Consider the following 15,104-nt stretch of genomic DNA (forward strand, 5'->3'; position numbering starts at 1 on the left):
TGCTGGGCACCCACCATGACAGCAGCAGAGCAGCAAGCAGTGACGGCTGCCTGAGCACTGGGGGCAGTGGGGGTGGGGGTGCGCACGACCTCCCCAAGAACGGATGGGAGAAGATAAAATCCACCACGCATTCAGGTGGCATTTAGCCCTGGAAGGGCTGTTGAGTTCATACCAGGTGACTGCACATGGCACTTCATTGCTTCCAGCACAGGCCTGTGCTTCTCTTAGCAAGAAGGGCTGACACGTAGAATGAGAGGCAGACAGACAAGGGTCTCTCCAAAAGCACGTGGTTTATTATTGTGAGCTGTAGTGCACATCCGTTTCTTTAGTAGTTCTAAGCCAGTGTGATGGAGCGCGGTGAGGGTAACAAACCAGTGAGCCACTGTGATCCCTAGATAGTTACATTAGCAATCAGGAGAGAAAGGGGAGTGTGAGGTGGCCTAGGGGTGGGAGACGAGCAGAGCCCTGTGGTATTAGAGCACCCCAACTGCTCTCATGGTGGTCCCCAGGACACGTGGAAGCTGAGGGGCCCATGGTGGAGGGAGGCTGTTCCCCTACCTATCTGCCAAGGAACTGGAGCTGAGTGGTTGAGATGCCCCACTACCTGCAGGTGGCACTCTTTCCTAAAAAGCTTTTCAGGCGCTAAGTCCATCCTTGTTGGAGAAGGTGCTAAGTTCTTAAAGGTGCTTGGGTCTGGTTACCCCCTCAGTCACCTGGGAGGGCTCTCAAGGCCCTCTGCTGGCTTCCACCTTCTTCAGACCAAGCCTGGTGTGTCTTAGCATTCCTCCCACACCCCAGTCCCTCTGCATCCTGGTGATGGGGTGACTTCGAAGCCTGCTTGTCGGGCTTCCAGTGCCAAGGGCAGAGTCTGAACAAGGCTGACCCAGCTCTCTACAGACAGCTCTGCGCTGGCCCTGATTTTGTCATGCAGGACATGATGCATTCATTGTCCCTGTCCCCTCTTTCAGGTTTAACAGGACAGTCCCAATTTCAGATATTGTACCCACCCCTTTAGTGTTAGAGATTCTTTAACCAGACACACATGCATTGCTGTAAATGAAGTCACGCACGAAAGCCACCAGCCCGGGTGCTGGCATGTGGTTTGGAAAATGGCATTGTCAGCATGTGCTTCTGGGAGCAGCCCTGGGTGGTTCCTGTAAGAGTCACAGATCTGGGCCCGAGGCATAGTAGTCTGGAGTGGGGTCCTTTTTTTTTTTTTTTTCTTGATGGAGAAGAGAAATACCCCATGCCGGTCTGCTGCTGTCCAGGGCTCCCTGAGCAGCCGGGAGTGCTGGCTGCTCCTCTTAGCCCACTTTTTATTTTCTGAAGCTAAGAGGGGGCACTGGACAGCTCCTGAGCCCTGCCTTCCCTGCATGCAGGGCTCATGCCTGCTGAGGGGATGGTGACCTTATGGCCTGCATTGGTGGCCAGCTTCTGACTGCTATGCATGGTCAGGGCCACTGGAGAGGGCAGAGGGCCCTCCCTGGGTCCCAGGATAAACTCCAGAAAGGACAGGGCCTAGGTTGACAGGTGCCTCCTCCGAAACCACGGGGGCCCTGGATTGCAGCTTCCTGGAGGATCGAGGTCCCACTCCCCCCTCCCTGCAGCCAAGCAGTTCTCCCTGGCATCAGCGCCCCTTCCCAGGGTCCTCTGTGCACTAACAAGACTCCTGAGGTAACAGCAAGCCCCTCTGTAAAGATGAAAGTGCTCCAAGAGGGCAGTAAGCCCCAGTTATTGCTGGCACTAAGTGAGGCCTGGGGCAGGCCTCTGGGCGGGGACCTGAGAGGTCAGGGGGCTCGGGCTTCACTGCTCCAGGGCAGCCTCTATGAGGCCATGTGGGCCATCCTGCTGTGACCTGCGATGGGGTGCAGACCGCTGTGGCCCTTGTCTGCGGGTGGTCACTGGGTGCTCTTGCTGCCCTGGGCAGGCAGCCAGCACCATGGCTTCATGAGAGTCTCCCAGGCCACCAGAGGTAGCGGTGCTACTAGCAGGGAACACTCCTAGTGGCTCTGGACAGAGGGACAGCCCAGGCCACAGTCCTCCATCCCCTGTGTTTTCTCTGCAAGGAGAGCCAGCTAGTCCTCAGTCAGGGGACTGGGGCCCTCAGCAGACTGGCCCTATGTGGGGTACCAGTTTTTCCAAAGCTGTCCAAGCTTTATATAGTCTTTACTTTAGCATATATCGTATATATTAAACACCTATCTTCAAAGCTACCCTCTTCAGCACGGAGTACTTAGTGACCTGAGAGAAGGGACCTTTCTAAATACATACAACATGCCGTGGGTAACCAGACTCCCACCAGGGGGAGACCTGTGTGAGGAGAAGAGCTTCAGGGCCACCCTCCCTCCCGACAGCCTGGCTTTCATCTGAGAAGTCGCTGACCAGGTCATAGGGTGGCTGCCCATTTTGAGGAAGTGCCTTGGAAGGGCACGTGAGCCTACTAAGGGGCTAGCTCTGGGGACACAGGCCACCTCATCACATGCCAGAGAACAGCCAGTCAGAGAGGGCTTGGGACAGGAGGAAAGAGACCTCTGATTATTGCAGGCTGGGACATGGGACTGCAAGAGAGTCCCTGAATCCCACGGGAGCTGGGAGAGGTGGGCAGAGGCTACGGCTTTTTTAGTCAAAGGACATTCCAACACAGTCTCTGTGTGGAAAATATACTCCCTCTTTCATAAAGTGCCTACCCCCTAGGGTAGTAGAGTCAGTGGCCAGTAGCCTTATATATGACAAATTATCTTTTTCTTTTTCAGAGTAAATTGCACTAGGGGTCCCCCCACCAATTTGTGATTCTGTTTTTCAAGCCAGCCGGCACTGCCCCGACTCTGCCTGCTTCCCCCAGACCACAAGCTGGTTGCCTGGCCAGCATGTTCAGGGTGGGCACCCGGCTCCTGTTGCTGCTGTCCTGTGAGAGACCCACGTATTTATTTCATGGAGGACAGAGTTGGTCACTTCTGGAAGCTCCTTGTGGAGAACGTGGTAGGCACCTTCATACATCTGCAATCAGAAGAGCCAGGGAGTTAGACCTGGGGTGTGGGGCAGGCAGAGCACAGGAGTGCACAAGGTCATACTTATGAGCTCACTCGGCAATCATTCCCAATGTTCCCCCTAGTTCATTTTCAGATGGTACATTGCCATGTTGCTTAGGCTAGCCTTAAATGTCTAGCGCTAAGCCATCCTCCCCTCTCAGGCTCCTGGTAGCTGAGAAGGCAGGTATGGGTCGCCTCTAATCACAAATTACAATTTTGCAACAGTCTGGGCATTCCATGCTGTTCCCGGGGCTCTCCAGGTGTTGGTACAGCTTAGATGCCCCAGAACCATCCTGCCAGGAAGCTCTGTCCATCTTCACGCCCCCATCACTTCCATCACCCCCCCCCTCTTTACTCCCCTCCTCCCCACAGCCCATCGCAGTGGCCCTCGGCCAGGTCTCCAGGGATCTCACTTGCCCTACCCAGAGACACTGGATGTTTGGATGACTCTGGACTTACCAGCAGTGTCCAGAGGCAGATCAGCGGCCCTCAAACACACAAGCTCTGTTCTGTCTTGGTCAGCCCCTCCCTTTCTGGTGGCTCCTACAGCTCCAACAGTCTGGTGACCTCTCATGGCTTAGAAACGCCTATTACGTGGCTGACGAGGATGTCCCTCCAGCCAGCCCTCTTCAGAAGTGAGACCTATATACTTCCATTTGCCTTAGGATTTCTCTCTGCTGTCTGCTGGGGTCACCAGACTCAGAGGGGCACTGCAGCCTCCTTGCTTTGACAGGGCCAAACCCCAGGAGCAAGCATCCTTCAGAACTGTGTGGAGCAATCCACAGAGCCATTGCCCCGGGTCCCTTACTTCTCTGTCTAAGAGGACTCTACATGCCTCTTCTATCTTCAACTATTCGATGGCCTACAGAACACCAGGACACCGCCACCTAACTGCATTTGCCCCTAGCCTGCCTGTCCTCTTGCCTCTCCCTCCTCACTCTCCCAGCCTTGGGAATCATAATTTGAATGTTTATAGTGCAGGCTTAGGGATTTAGTTCATGCACGTCCATAAGAGCATGCCACGCTTAGCTTTCTGAGCCTGGCTCATTTTGTTTTTCAATAAAGTTACCATCCTCCAGAAGCCTCCATGTGGTGTAGGCATTCGCTCCTGAGGTGGGATTGTGCTCAGGCATCTTGCATCTGAAGGCGACATGCTTGCTTCTTCACCTTGGCTGTGAACACTGTTTCTCATGAGCTCCTCCCCCCCACGCCAGCCTTGTTCTCACAGTTGCTCCCTGTGCCAAAATCAAGAGCCTGCCATCCCCCCATTGGTCTGGAATGTTCTTCTGTGGCTACTCTCCCTGTAAGTGTTTGGATTGCCTGCTTCATGGGAGGGGAGTGCCCCAGCATCCCTCTGTCTTATAGACCCTGAACCCTATCCACAGCCATTCTGAGCATCCATTTTCTCTTTGCTCACCTACTGGGGTACAGGCTCCAGAAGTGGGGGAGCCTTTGTCAGACTGTCCTCAGGACCGCCACAAAGTCAGAACTCAATAAACACGAGTTGCAGAAGCGATGGATGACTGCTGAGTGAATAAAAAGCTGGTTCTCCTGCGAGTCCGGAGCTAGGGTGGAACCCTGGGTCCTCTGATGCAGCAAGAGCTCCACCACTGAGAAGCCCTTGACAATTTGCAAAGATACGAGTCTCTGCCAGAGTGCTGCAGGGTTGGGAGGGACTGTGGACTCAAGTCCAAGGACGTCGTCAGTTCAAATACTGACTCCGCCACTTTTGAAGCGTCACCTAGCTGTCTTTGTAACACAGTGAGGATATAGCCCAGATTCTGAGGCACCCTCACATCTGCCCAGGCCAGGAGCCCAACAATGTGGGCAAGGGGGTGGGTATGCTTCAGTTTCAGGGTTCCATACTGACTAGTACCCAGCAGGGCCTCACCACCTCAGTTGGTGGGACAAAAGGTAAGCCTATCTGGACCCAGATAGCATCTGTCTTGAAAGCTGCTGAGTGGTACTCTGTTCCCTGTGTCAAACATGTCACATCATCAAGTTGTGGCCTGTCCTCAGGGGCTCCAACCACAGAGCCAACTCCTGCAGATGCCCTTGCAGACCAGACTCGTCCAAGTGCCCCCCAGAACCTGAATTCCCTGACCCCACGGTCCCTGTGTGTCCTGAGGCCCCAGGACCCGTGGACTCTGAGCCTTGGCAGGTGCAGAGGGCATTGGGGCACGGCAGGGACTCCTGCAGCTTGGATAAGACATTGTCTCCTGTGCCCAGCTGCAGCTTTCTTCTGCCCACACCCTCCGATTGGTTTCCTCCTCTCTGAGGTTCATCTTTGTGACGCGACGGGCTGGGGACTCAGGTGCTGTCACAAAGTTCATCTGCCTCTAACCTCTCGCCATTACTTTGCAGCCAGGCCCCCAAGACCCTTTGGGACATAGCCTCCTGCCCCTTACCTTGAGCGTCTTGTCCTGACTCCGGGACGATTCCATGAGCAGGTAGGCACCTTTGCTGTCACACAGCCGGTCAGCAGAGCCCTGCAGCAGCAGGAATGGCAGCGTCAGCTTGGGCATCGCGCGTTCCACCCTGGAGACGGCGTTCAGCAGCTGTATGCCAAAGCACACCTTCACCCCTGCACGGCAGATGAGTGGGTCGGAGTCATACAGGTCGACCTGAGAGGAGGAGATTCTGTCAGCTTGTGGGCTCCTGAGAGGGTGTCCCGCTTGCCCAAGGGTTGTGGAGATTGGCAATGTGTTCAGCTCCTAGAACGTGGGTCTGAACATGTTTCACACACAGCTCTGACTCAGCACACACTGGGGAGTGGGTCCAGGAACCCCAGAGTCTGAGATGCTCAGGTACCTCCTGGAGCTTGATATATTGCTTGTGTAGAGCCCCCCCCCCACACCCTTCCCTGTGCTTCAATCATCTCTAGATGCTTATCAGATGTAGGCCAAGGTCGGTGCTATAGAAATGCTAGGCTATGCAGGACAGAGAAGAAACAGTTGTTTGGATTCTCCCATGTGGAGTCCAAGGAAATGGGGGGAAGGCTGGCTGTCCACATAACAGTCTGTAGAAAATGTCTAATACTAAGGTGGATTTTTACAAATATAAGCAGCAACACAGCCATGCCTGGTGACACATGCTTATAATCCCAGCCCTTGGGAGGCCAAAGCAGGAGGAGCTTAATTTCAAGGTCATGTTGACCTTGTCTCAAAATATACATACAAAACCCCAAACAAAGTACAAGAGCCCTGTGTCATCTACTCAGGCTATTTGGCACGAGCAGCTCTGAAGGTGCTGAGATGCTATGGCAGGGCTTTTGTCCTCCTCATTCCCTGGGATGTCTCTACGTGCAGTGATGGGCATGCAGGTAGAAGGGCTGGAAAGCAGGGGCCGGAGCAGGAAGCCCTTCGCCTTACAAGTCTCTTAGGCTCCCCAGAATAGGTGTGAAGCCGTGACACCCACTGCTTGCTTTTCTCCTTGCAGGTAGACTCTGAGCAGATAGACTTGGAGACAACCAGATGGAGGGACCAAAGTGAGAACTGAAGGCTGCTGGGCCTGATACAGCAGGGGGTCTCTGAGCCCCGACTTAAGATCACCTACTTCTGCGGCCTGAATGGCACCCCCACCCCTCCAAGGGCTTGGCCTGTAAGGAGGGACAGGCTGTCCTGCAGTCACCCCGTCATCTGGACCTGAGCCCCTCCAAGCTGACCATTTGTGATGAGCTGCACGAGACAGATTAAACACCTCTTGCAGCTGAGCTGGCGAGAACCCCACAGAGCCAGGCCATCTGCTTGGCAGACTAAGAGAGGACTCGAGTCTGACAGAGCAGTGCAGGGGCAGTGTGGGGAGAGAGCGGGCCATGAACCCAGGCCACCATAGGTCTCTTTCAGGGTCTCCAGGGAAACTTGGAAAAGAGTTATGGGGCCACCAGAAGAGCCCTAGGCTTGAGGTCAGCCATGTCTTGACGGTAACAGAGTGGCAGCAAGGGCTGTGCCACCTATCAAAGACATGCCTTGGGCATAACCTGGTGTTGGGGGTACCATTCAGGACCCCATGTGTAGCAGAACAACAGTTGCCATCTGAGCTCCTTCTACAGGTGCAGTGCCTCACAATGGAATCAAGGCTCTTATTACCCACATGATACAGGAGAGGAAACTAAGGCACTGAGAGGTCCAGAGGCCCACTGGTATTAGTACCTCAGCTCCTGTTCTCCTTATAGAGCCCTTGGTATTGGACAGGGTATACATCCCAGCCTCTCTTGCAGCTAGGCGTGGTCATGTGACCAGATCCTGGCCAATAAGAAGCAAGTAAAGGAACTAGCCATGTGCTTTGGGTCAAGGATTTGCTTTATTCTCTAAGGAGTGAGAGGAACTACTAAGGCAAGGGTCACCCCAGAAGTGTTCGGCAATAGAAAGGGTGTGTTGGGCTGGGGATTTAGCTCAGTGGTAGAGCACTTGCCTAGCAAGCACAAGGCCCTGGGTTTGATCCTCAGCTCAAAAAAAAAAAAAAAAAAGAAAAAAAGAAAAAGAAAGGGTGTGTTGACTCTGAAAGGCATGGGGCAGAGGAAGGAACCATACTGCTACTTGTGAATATGTTCATGCTGCATCTATGCTAGTCTCCTCCAGGATCTGGAGATGATAGCCTTGGGGGCTCCAGCCCACCTGCTGTACAAAGTCCACTATTAATATCCTTCTAGAGGCTTCATCCTGCTCCCTGGAGTGTTCCAATATGCTAGGTCCCAGAGGAGTCTACTCCTGAGTTTAACTGCTTCACAGCCCCAGCCACTTCCTGATCTTGGCTTTGTTTCTATTTCCTGGTCACACAGACATTGTTTACACAATGGCACCTTCTAGGGAAGGAGCACCAGCCCTGCCAAGGAAAGGCAGATCCCAGACAGAACTGTATCAAGGACAGGAGGGAGGGAGGCAGGAAGGGAAGGAGATACATGTGCCATTCAGGGAGAATCAAGGGAAGCGCCAAGTCCTTTAGTCTGGTCACTGTTTGCTTTTTTCTCTTTTGTGGCTCCAAGGGTGGGGGTAAGGACTGCAGGCATGTCTCAAAAGAGCTGCACTGAGTCAGCTCAGCTAGCATTTTGGAGATATTCATGGTTGTCAGGGCTAAGGATGGGATGAGCATGGGCGGGGAGTGACTAGCCATATAGCATTTATATAGGGTCAACACCTGGCTGGATACTTTCCTTCCTGTTGTGGGAAGTAGGGTCCATGAAACATCTGTGTATCTCTCACAGCTGTCTGCGGCGCACAGTGATTTTAATAAAAGACCTCTTTGTGTGGTGTGTGTGTGTGTGTGTGTGTGTGTGTGTGTGTGTGTGTGTGTCTGTGGACAGCTATGGTTTTGTTCCCAGTGTGTTAGTGTCAAATGCACTTGACCCAGAGACGAGCCTGAGTTCAAATTCTGGCTTCACGAACTGCTGGTGGGTGAATGTTTTCTTCTCTTTTGACTCAGGCTTCCATAACTTCCAAGGTTACAGGGGGACAGAAGGCTATGGTGTCCAGAAGGTGTGGAAATAAAGTTATTGCTTCAGGAAGCTCCACGGAGAATGAGACTCAGGGCTGGGCATTGTAAAGCGGCACTAACAGCGTTGGGTGGCCCAGAGGACTGTGCCACAGCAAACCCAGGTAAACATCTGTGGTCTTCTGGCCAAGGGAGCCACCTGCTTCCCCCGACCCCACCTTCTGGCCTTCCCGCTGTGCTAGCCCCTAGCGCCTGGCTGCAAAATCCTCTCTCTAGTCCTCCACCATCCTGCACTGGCTAGTCTGGGGAGCACTGTTGTTTGGTGCCTTGAGGCTTTTCTAGCTGTAGGGCACCATGGGCAAGGTGCCATCTAAGGATGAGCCTCGAGACTCCCGCTGTATGCTGCAGGGTGGTGCCTCTTCTCACAATTTCCCTTGGGTGGGTGGAGTGGCTATTTTTAATGCACAGCACAGGTTCAAAGACAGCAGGGAGGCAGAGACTCTACTGGAGAATGAAGGTGGCTCTAGCCCCTTGAAGGCTGAGATCTTCAGGCTGCCCAGTACCTCCAGTTCTATGTGCCCTGAGGGAGACATCTTAAGCTCTCTAGCTGGCCCAAAGGACGTAGGTGGCAATTGGGAGATGTGGAACCGGAGAGCGGTCCTTCACAGTAACCTCCATTCTCCATAAGACCTGAGAAATGAGTTGATGTTCAAGAGAGGGGCTGGAATGACTTCATTTTCCTTTCTTCCTCTTTGCCTTTTGGGTAGGAAGATAGATAACCTGGCTGTTCGGTGCAGATTTCCAAGGGAAGCCCCTCTGTCTCTCTTCGGTTGGGCTCACCAGGCAGCGCCCATCCAAGCTCAGCAACACTGAGTAACACCACAGCCTCTTAGACCTGTCTCTTACACCAGCTGGCCTCATAGCCTAGGGGCTCTCCATCCTCCCACAGGATAATGGCATTATATACCCCTAGCCCTGCCTGTACTCCTGGGTGGAACCTGACCAGGAAGCCAGAGTCTGACTGCCTAGGAAAGAAGCTAGGCCACCGGGCTGTCAGAGCCCCCGCCCTGGGGTAGGGGTCCAGGGTCTCCGGGAGCTATGAGTCAAGCTCCTAAGGCAAGAAATGAAACTGAGGCAGAAGAGTGGCAACCGATTTGCTTAGTTGTCAGGGAAATTCTGGTATCTTCCCCATGTCCAGGGTTGCTCCTTCAAGCCTTCAGGTTTTCAGGCTCAATCCACCAGTGCGAACTCCCAGCAAGTTCTCAGGCTAGCCCAGCAGTGGGAACTCCCAGCAGGTTCTCAGGCTAGCCTATCAGTGGGAACCCCAGGCAGCTTCTCAGGCTAGCCCAGCAGTGGGAACTCCCAGCAGGTTCTCAGGCTAGCCTAGCAGTGGGAACCCCAGGCAGGTTCATAGGCTAGCCCAGCAGTGGGAACCTCAGGCAGGTCTTCTCACACCTATGAGAGGGGTCTGTCCTTACTGTCTTCATGATTCAGCACCTGCCTTCCTTCCTCTGAGCCCAGAGTCTAGGTGGGGCTAGCCCTACCCACTTCCTGGACAGACCCTGCAGGTTTTACCCAGCAGACAGAGTCAGCCTGGGATGTCTAAGGGAGTGGCATTGCCTTTGCACTTGGGTTGCTCAGGTAATAAGGCTAATGGTTTCTTTGCCTTAACTAGGGGGCAGCCTGGATGAGGACAAAGCCAAGCAGAGGTGCTGGCTGGGGGGAGACAGAGAGAAAGGGCAGATTCTTATAGAGGTTTTGATCCCTGATCTAACTCCGCCTGAAGCCTTCAGTTCCTGTTACCAGTAGATGCCCTCTTGTGCTTAAATGCCATCATTTATTTTTTATTTTTCTGTGTATATTATGTATGTGTGGGAGCTGGTGGAGGTCAGAAGAGGGTGCCAAATCCCCTGGAGTTGGAGTTATAGGCAGTTGTGAGCCGCCAGTGTGGGGTTCTGGGAACCTAACTGGGGTCCTCTATAAGAGCAGGAAGCTCTCGTAATCGCTGGGCCATCCTCTGGCTCCTTGAGTCTCTTTGACTTAGGTTTCTGTCACTTGCAACCAAGAGAGACCTAACCATGTCCTCCATCAAGTTCTCCGGTTGTCTGAAGTGGTGCTCAGATTCTCCACCGTCCCCTAACCCCTAAGGCAGGGACAAAACTTCTCATTGCACTATGTCTCCATCTCCCCACCACCCAGAAATGGGAGCAGATTGACTAGGAGACAGCTGAGGTCAGGTCTCACTGAGCCCCGCCTTCACCTGCTTATTGTTCCCTCTATGTCCAGCCGCACCCACCTCTGACTTGTTCCGAGACAGCACACTGGAGTCGATGCGCCCCAAGGACATGTTTGGTAGGACAAGGTTGAGCACTTTGGCAGCAAGGACCTGGGCAGGGAGGCAAAACAAGTCATGAGTGCAGGCCATCCATACTGGAGGGCTAGGGTACCACCTGGGCAAGGAGCTGACACCCAGGCTGAGTGCGGTGGCCTTGATGCTCAGGACTCAGGGATGCTGCTTGATGCAGGGCCCTGACACAGGGTTGCTTTCCTACTGGTGCGACCACCGGGTCTGTTTTCCGGCTTTGGATCCTGCGCAGATATAACCACACATCAGATGTAATTGTGAATTACTTTTGAGAGCCACTGATGGGACTGTGCCCTTGAATGCACCCCTTCCCCCAAGGCACCAAAATGATACAGCAGAGTCAGAATCATTGGATCAGTTGTCAGCAGGCGAAGGAAGCAGAGCAGCTTGGATCAGAATCACTTGTATGTTACATTCTACCACATGGAAAACAAGTCACCACCAGCCTGAACAGGAAGTCCTGTGGCAGAGGGAAGGAGCCCCTTGTATGGTTCCCAGCTCCATGAGCCAAGAACACAGGCTGGGACCTCAATACCGAGCTCTGTTGCCACAGCTACCAATGCGGACCCTGTCATTCCCCCAAACGAACCATAGGGGAGGTTAATAACACTCTGTGTGATACAGCCTGGCATTCTGTACATGCCCAGTGAACACAGTGAGCCTGACTCTGGCCTCAGCCCAGCCCCATTTTGGATCTCAGATATTCCCAGGAGGGCAGAAGACCCAATCTTGCAAGTCTGCCTTCTGAGAGAGGCTGTTTAATTGCACGTCTACAGCAAGTGCAGACACTTGGGGTGAAAGAAGATATTTCAAAAGTGAGCTGTGAAATGCTGAAATCAGAACCGTGGGAGCTGGCAAAGGGTGAGTTCTTAGGAAGTGTGGAGGGCACTTGGCACACAAATTGATCTCTTGATAGTGGGTGAACTGCTTGTGCATGGGGAGCCTCTGTGCTAGGTGGCCCTGCCTTTTGATCTTTACTAGATCTTGTGAGGAGGGCTTAACAGTCATCCAGAATTTGTAATATATATATATATATATTATTGGGACCTTAGGATATTGGGACAAGGGAGGCTTGGCTCCCTGTGGTCAGCAGGGCTGAGTGAAGACACATCTGTCCTTTTCGTCCTGTGGCTTGGACTGCCCCTCCCTTTGCCTGCCTGTCTCTCTCTCCGAGATAGCACCTGAGAGCTCTGGTTCTTCTTTCTGATGTCCACGGCAGCCACTGACGTTCTGCAGATGATGCTGTAGCCAGGCCTCCCCCAGGCTCAGTCAGCCAACCTGCCTTCTCTGTACTCAGTCAGCCACAAGGGCTAGGCAGAGCAAGGCCTGCTTTGCCCCTAAAGGACACTGTGTTGGAAGGTACTCAGAACAACCTATCATCATCTTGACTGTGCCTAGAGGGTGACCTCTGAGAATATCCTAGCTAACTGCACTCTGAATGCACCTTGGTATCCAGGCCAACAAAGCTCACTGGTGTTGATTGCTGCTGCTCCTACTGTCAGGGTGTCAGGGTGCCCGAGCCCTGGACTCCAATGCTGGATAGCCCAGTGTAGACACAAGAGGACTCTTACCTGAACACCATGTGGGGTGTTAACAGGTTTCACTCTGTGAGGCCACCTGGGGTGGAGGAGGTGTGTGTGTGTGTGTTAGTGTATTTGTATGAGTGTGTGTAAGCTGGGTTTTATGCAGCAGCTCAGCACTTAAGATGACAGGGAAGGGCTTAGGAACTGGAAATGCTGACAAACACTTGGAGGAAACATCTGTAAAAGCCAAGAAGCAAGGGCTTTCTTGGGAGCCTGACTTCTGAAGCTGGGAGCTGTGCTTTTCAAAAGTGACAAAATCTAGGGATGAAGTGAAAACAGGAAGTGCAAGGAAGCTGTGGGCTGTGGCCCTGTGGCCTCCACTGGACTCAGACTGCAGCCAAGGTTCAGTTCAGGGCCACAGCCTCCTTGAGCACTGGAGTCCAGCAGCAGTATTGCTATGGGGCAAATCTTTGCACTACCAGAAAGTATCGTGGAACTCGCGTCCAGACACGTTGCTGTTCTCCCGGAATCCAGGGCAGATGGTTGGCCCACTCTATCCCTGGTATTCTCAGAGGTTGCAGCAAGGTCCCAGGCACTGTCCCCTTCTTGATCCAAATGGCTTTTTGCCCACCCTCAATGCCACAGCCACAAGTCAGGGTCAACTGGCTACCCACTGCAGAATCTTTCCTGCAGAATGGATGAATCAATTGACAGATCACTTGATCATCCAGCCTGTCACTGCAGGGAGCATCCGCAGCTGCAGTTGCTGACTGTTTTTGGTACAGCTCGGTGCTCTCATGGGGAGACAGCGAGAGAGGACCAGTTAAGAGGGACAGCAGAAGAGGGCCAGAGACTGACTGCCTCAGCACTGGCCCTGCAACAGAGGAAGACCGTACAGTCCCATTTGCCCTTCGACAGATCCACCACCAGACCCCTCTCTTGCTGCCATGATACCTGATTCCACGTGGCCCTGGGCACAGGGATTGCTCAATACACAGAGACACCCCAACCTGCTGCCGGCCTCTCCCAAACCAAAGTAGTGATGCCTCGAGATGCTGAGGCCTCTACCCTGGGCTCTCAAGCAGACACTGAGGTTCAAGATGGAGACAAGGACTGGGATGGCTGGGGCCATTTCTAGTTCCACAGGGGGTTGTGGAGGAGGGGCTCTGGTGCCAGGGAATCTGCCTCCAGGGGAGAATTACAGTGAAAATAATTCTTTGCCAGTCAGCAGGCTTCTTCCTCCATTAACGAGGAACATTTGGGCAGCTAAAGAAAGCTTTTCAGGAAAACTGAGGGGTTGAGGGAGAGGTCACTACTTTCTGTGATGTGTTGCTTTCAAATGGGCTGTTCCCCACAGAGATGAACAGTGGACCGTGGTCTCACCTCCCTTCCCAACATAGAGGCTGTGTCCTGGCGACCTCTTTATTTCCCCAGCAGCCTAAAGCCCAGTGGGGAGATGTGGTGGGAACACACCCGGCCTTGGCTGGCTTGTATTGGGGAGGTGGTGCCAGAGTAGTCACTGAAACACAGTTGCTCCTGCCCCCTGGAGTTCCTGTGCTAGCCCTCAGGATGGGGGAGTGCACTGTGTAAGCACCAGCTCCTAACAATGGATGTCCAGTGCTGGCCCTGCAGATGAAGATGCTGGTGTCCTAGCAACAGGACTGGCTGCCCACTCAGAGACATGGATGAGGGCCATCGCCTACAGGGACGCAGCCTTTTGTCAGGGTCTGCCCCACGGGATGCCACCCAGAGAACAGAAGTGTCTCAGTATATCAGTGGCTGTGGGAGACCTGGGTACAAGCCAACCCCGGGCAGAGAATGACGATATCTGCCCAGGGCAGATGCCCCATTCCTGAACGAGCATGGAAGGGAAAAGTATGAAAGAGGGGTTCGCATGTATGGTGAGGTGACAGTGTTAGTTGTCCATTGGACAGAATCTAGAATCACCTATGAGATGGGCCCCGGGGGTGTCTGATAGGGATCGTCTTGGTTGTTGTAATTGCAGAGGGAAGACCTGTCTACTGTGGGTGGGGACATTCCCTTTCTAGGATCCAGGGACTGCATAAAATGGAGAAAGGGAGCTGAGCACTACTAAGCACTGGCAAGCAGGTTTCACTTGATGCTCTGCTCCGTGACTACAGATGCAGCGTAAGCAGCTCCCTCAGGCTCCTGCTGCTGTGTCTTTCTTCCTCACCATAATGGACAATAACCTAGATCTGAGCAGTAGGTAAACCCCCTTCCCTTAAGCTGCTTTTTGTCAGGATGTTTTACCACAGCAACAGGAAAAGATACGAAGGGCAGTCATGTCTGAGGACCACTGTCCACAGATACCCAGGCCACCCTAAGAGCTCTGACCTGCCCGGCTCCAGGTAGGGCCCAGCAGATCCCGCCTGAATCTCCTGAAATCTCCTCACTGACCCCAGTGCACAGGCAGAGGAGTCATAGTCCAGGCCCTCCTGCTGGGCAGGCTCCCATGCTAGCCCGGCTCTGGTCACCAGCTTTCTAACCCTGCACAGTAAGTTCTAAGTAACGTTCCTAATAGGCACCATTCAGAGGAGAGAGTGTCTTTGGACAACCACCACCACATGGCTTTAAAGAGATGTAGGTACTATAGTAGCTGCTTCCACCAAGGACTCAAGGCAAGAGGGCTGTTCCTGAGACACAGGGCATTAAGCATCTGCAAGAAGCCCTTCCCCACCTGACTGGATGAAGGACAAGAGGGCTGAGCTGCAGACAGAGACCAAATGACCAGGAGGC

The 15,104-nt window shown here is 53.4% G+C and overlaps 1 protein-coding gene across 2 annotated transcripts in view; it reads right to left on the reverse strand.

Annotated features, from left to right (window-relative positions):
- Window positions 1–271: 271 nt before the first annotated feature.
- Mgll (monoglyceride lipase) overlaps window positions 272–15,104 on the reverse strand; it is a 111,798-nt gene continuing 96,965 nt past the window's right edge. For both annotated transcript variants that reach the window (XM_036181008.1, XM_036181007.1), the window contains exons 6-8: window positions 10,756–10,845; window positions 5,438–5,653; window positions 272–2,997 (exon numbers count right to left, since the gene is read on the reverse strand). In XM_036181008.1, the coding sequence (XP_036036901.1) occupies window positions 2,872–2,997; window positions 5,438–5,653; window positions 10,756–10,845 (432 nt within the window). In that variant the 3' untranslated portion in view covers window positions 272–2,871. The remainder of the gene's footprint in view (window positions 2,998–5,437; window positions 5,654–10,755; window positions 10,846–15,104) is intronic.

This window comes from Onychomys torridus, chromosome 3 (genome assembly GCF_903995425.1).
Source record: "Onychomys torridus chromosome 3, mOncTor1.1, whole genome shotgun sequence".
Taxonomy (NCBI): Eukaryota; Metazoa; Chordata; class Mammalia; order Rodentia; family Cricetidae; genus Onychomys; species Onychomys torridus.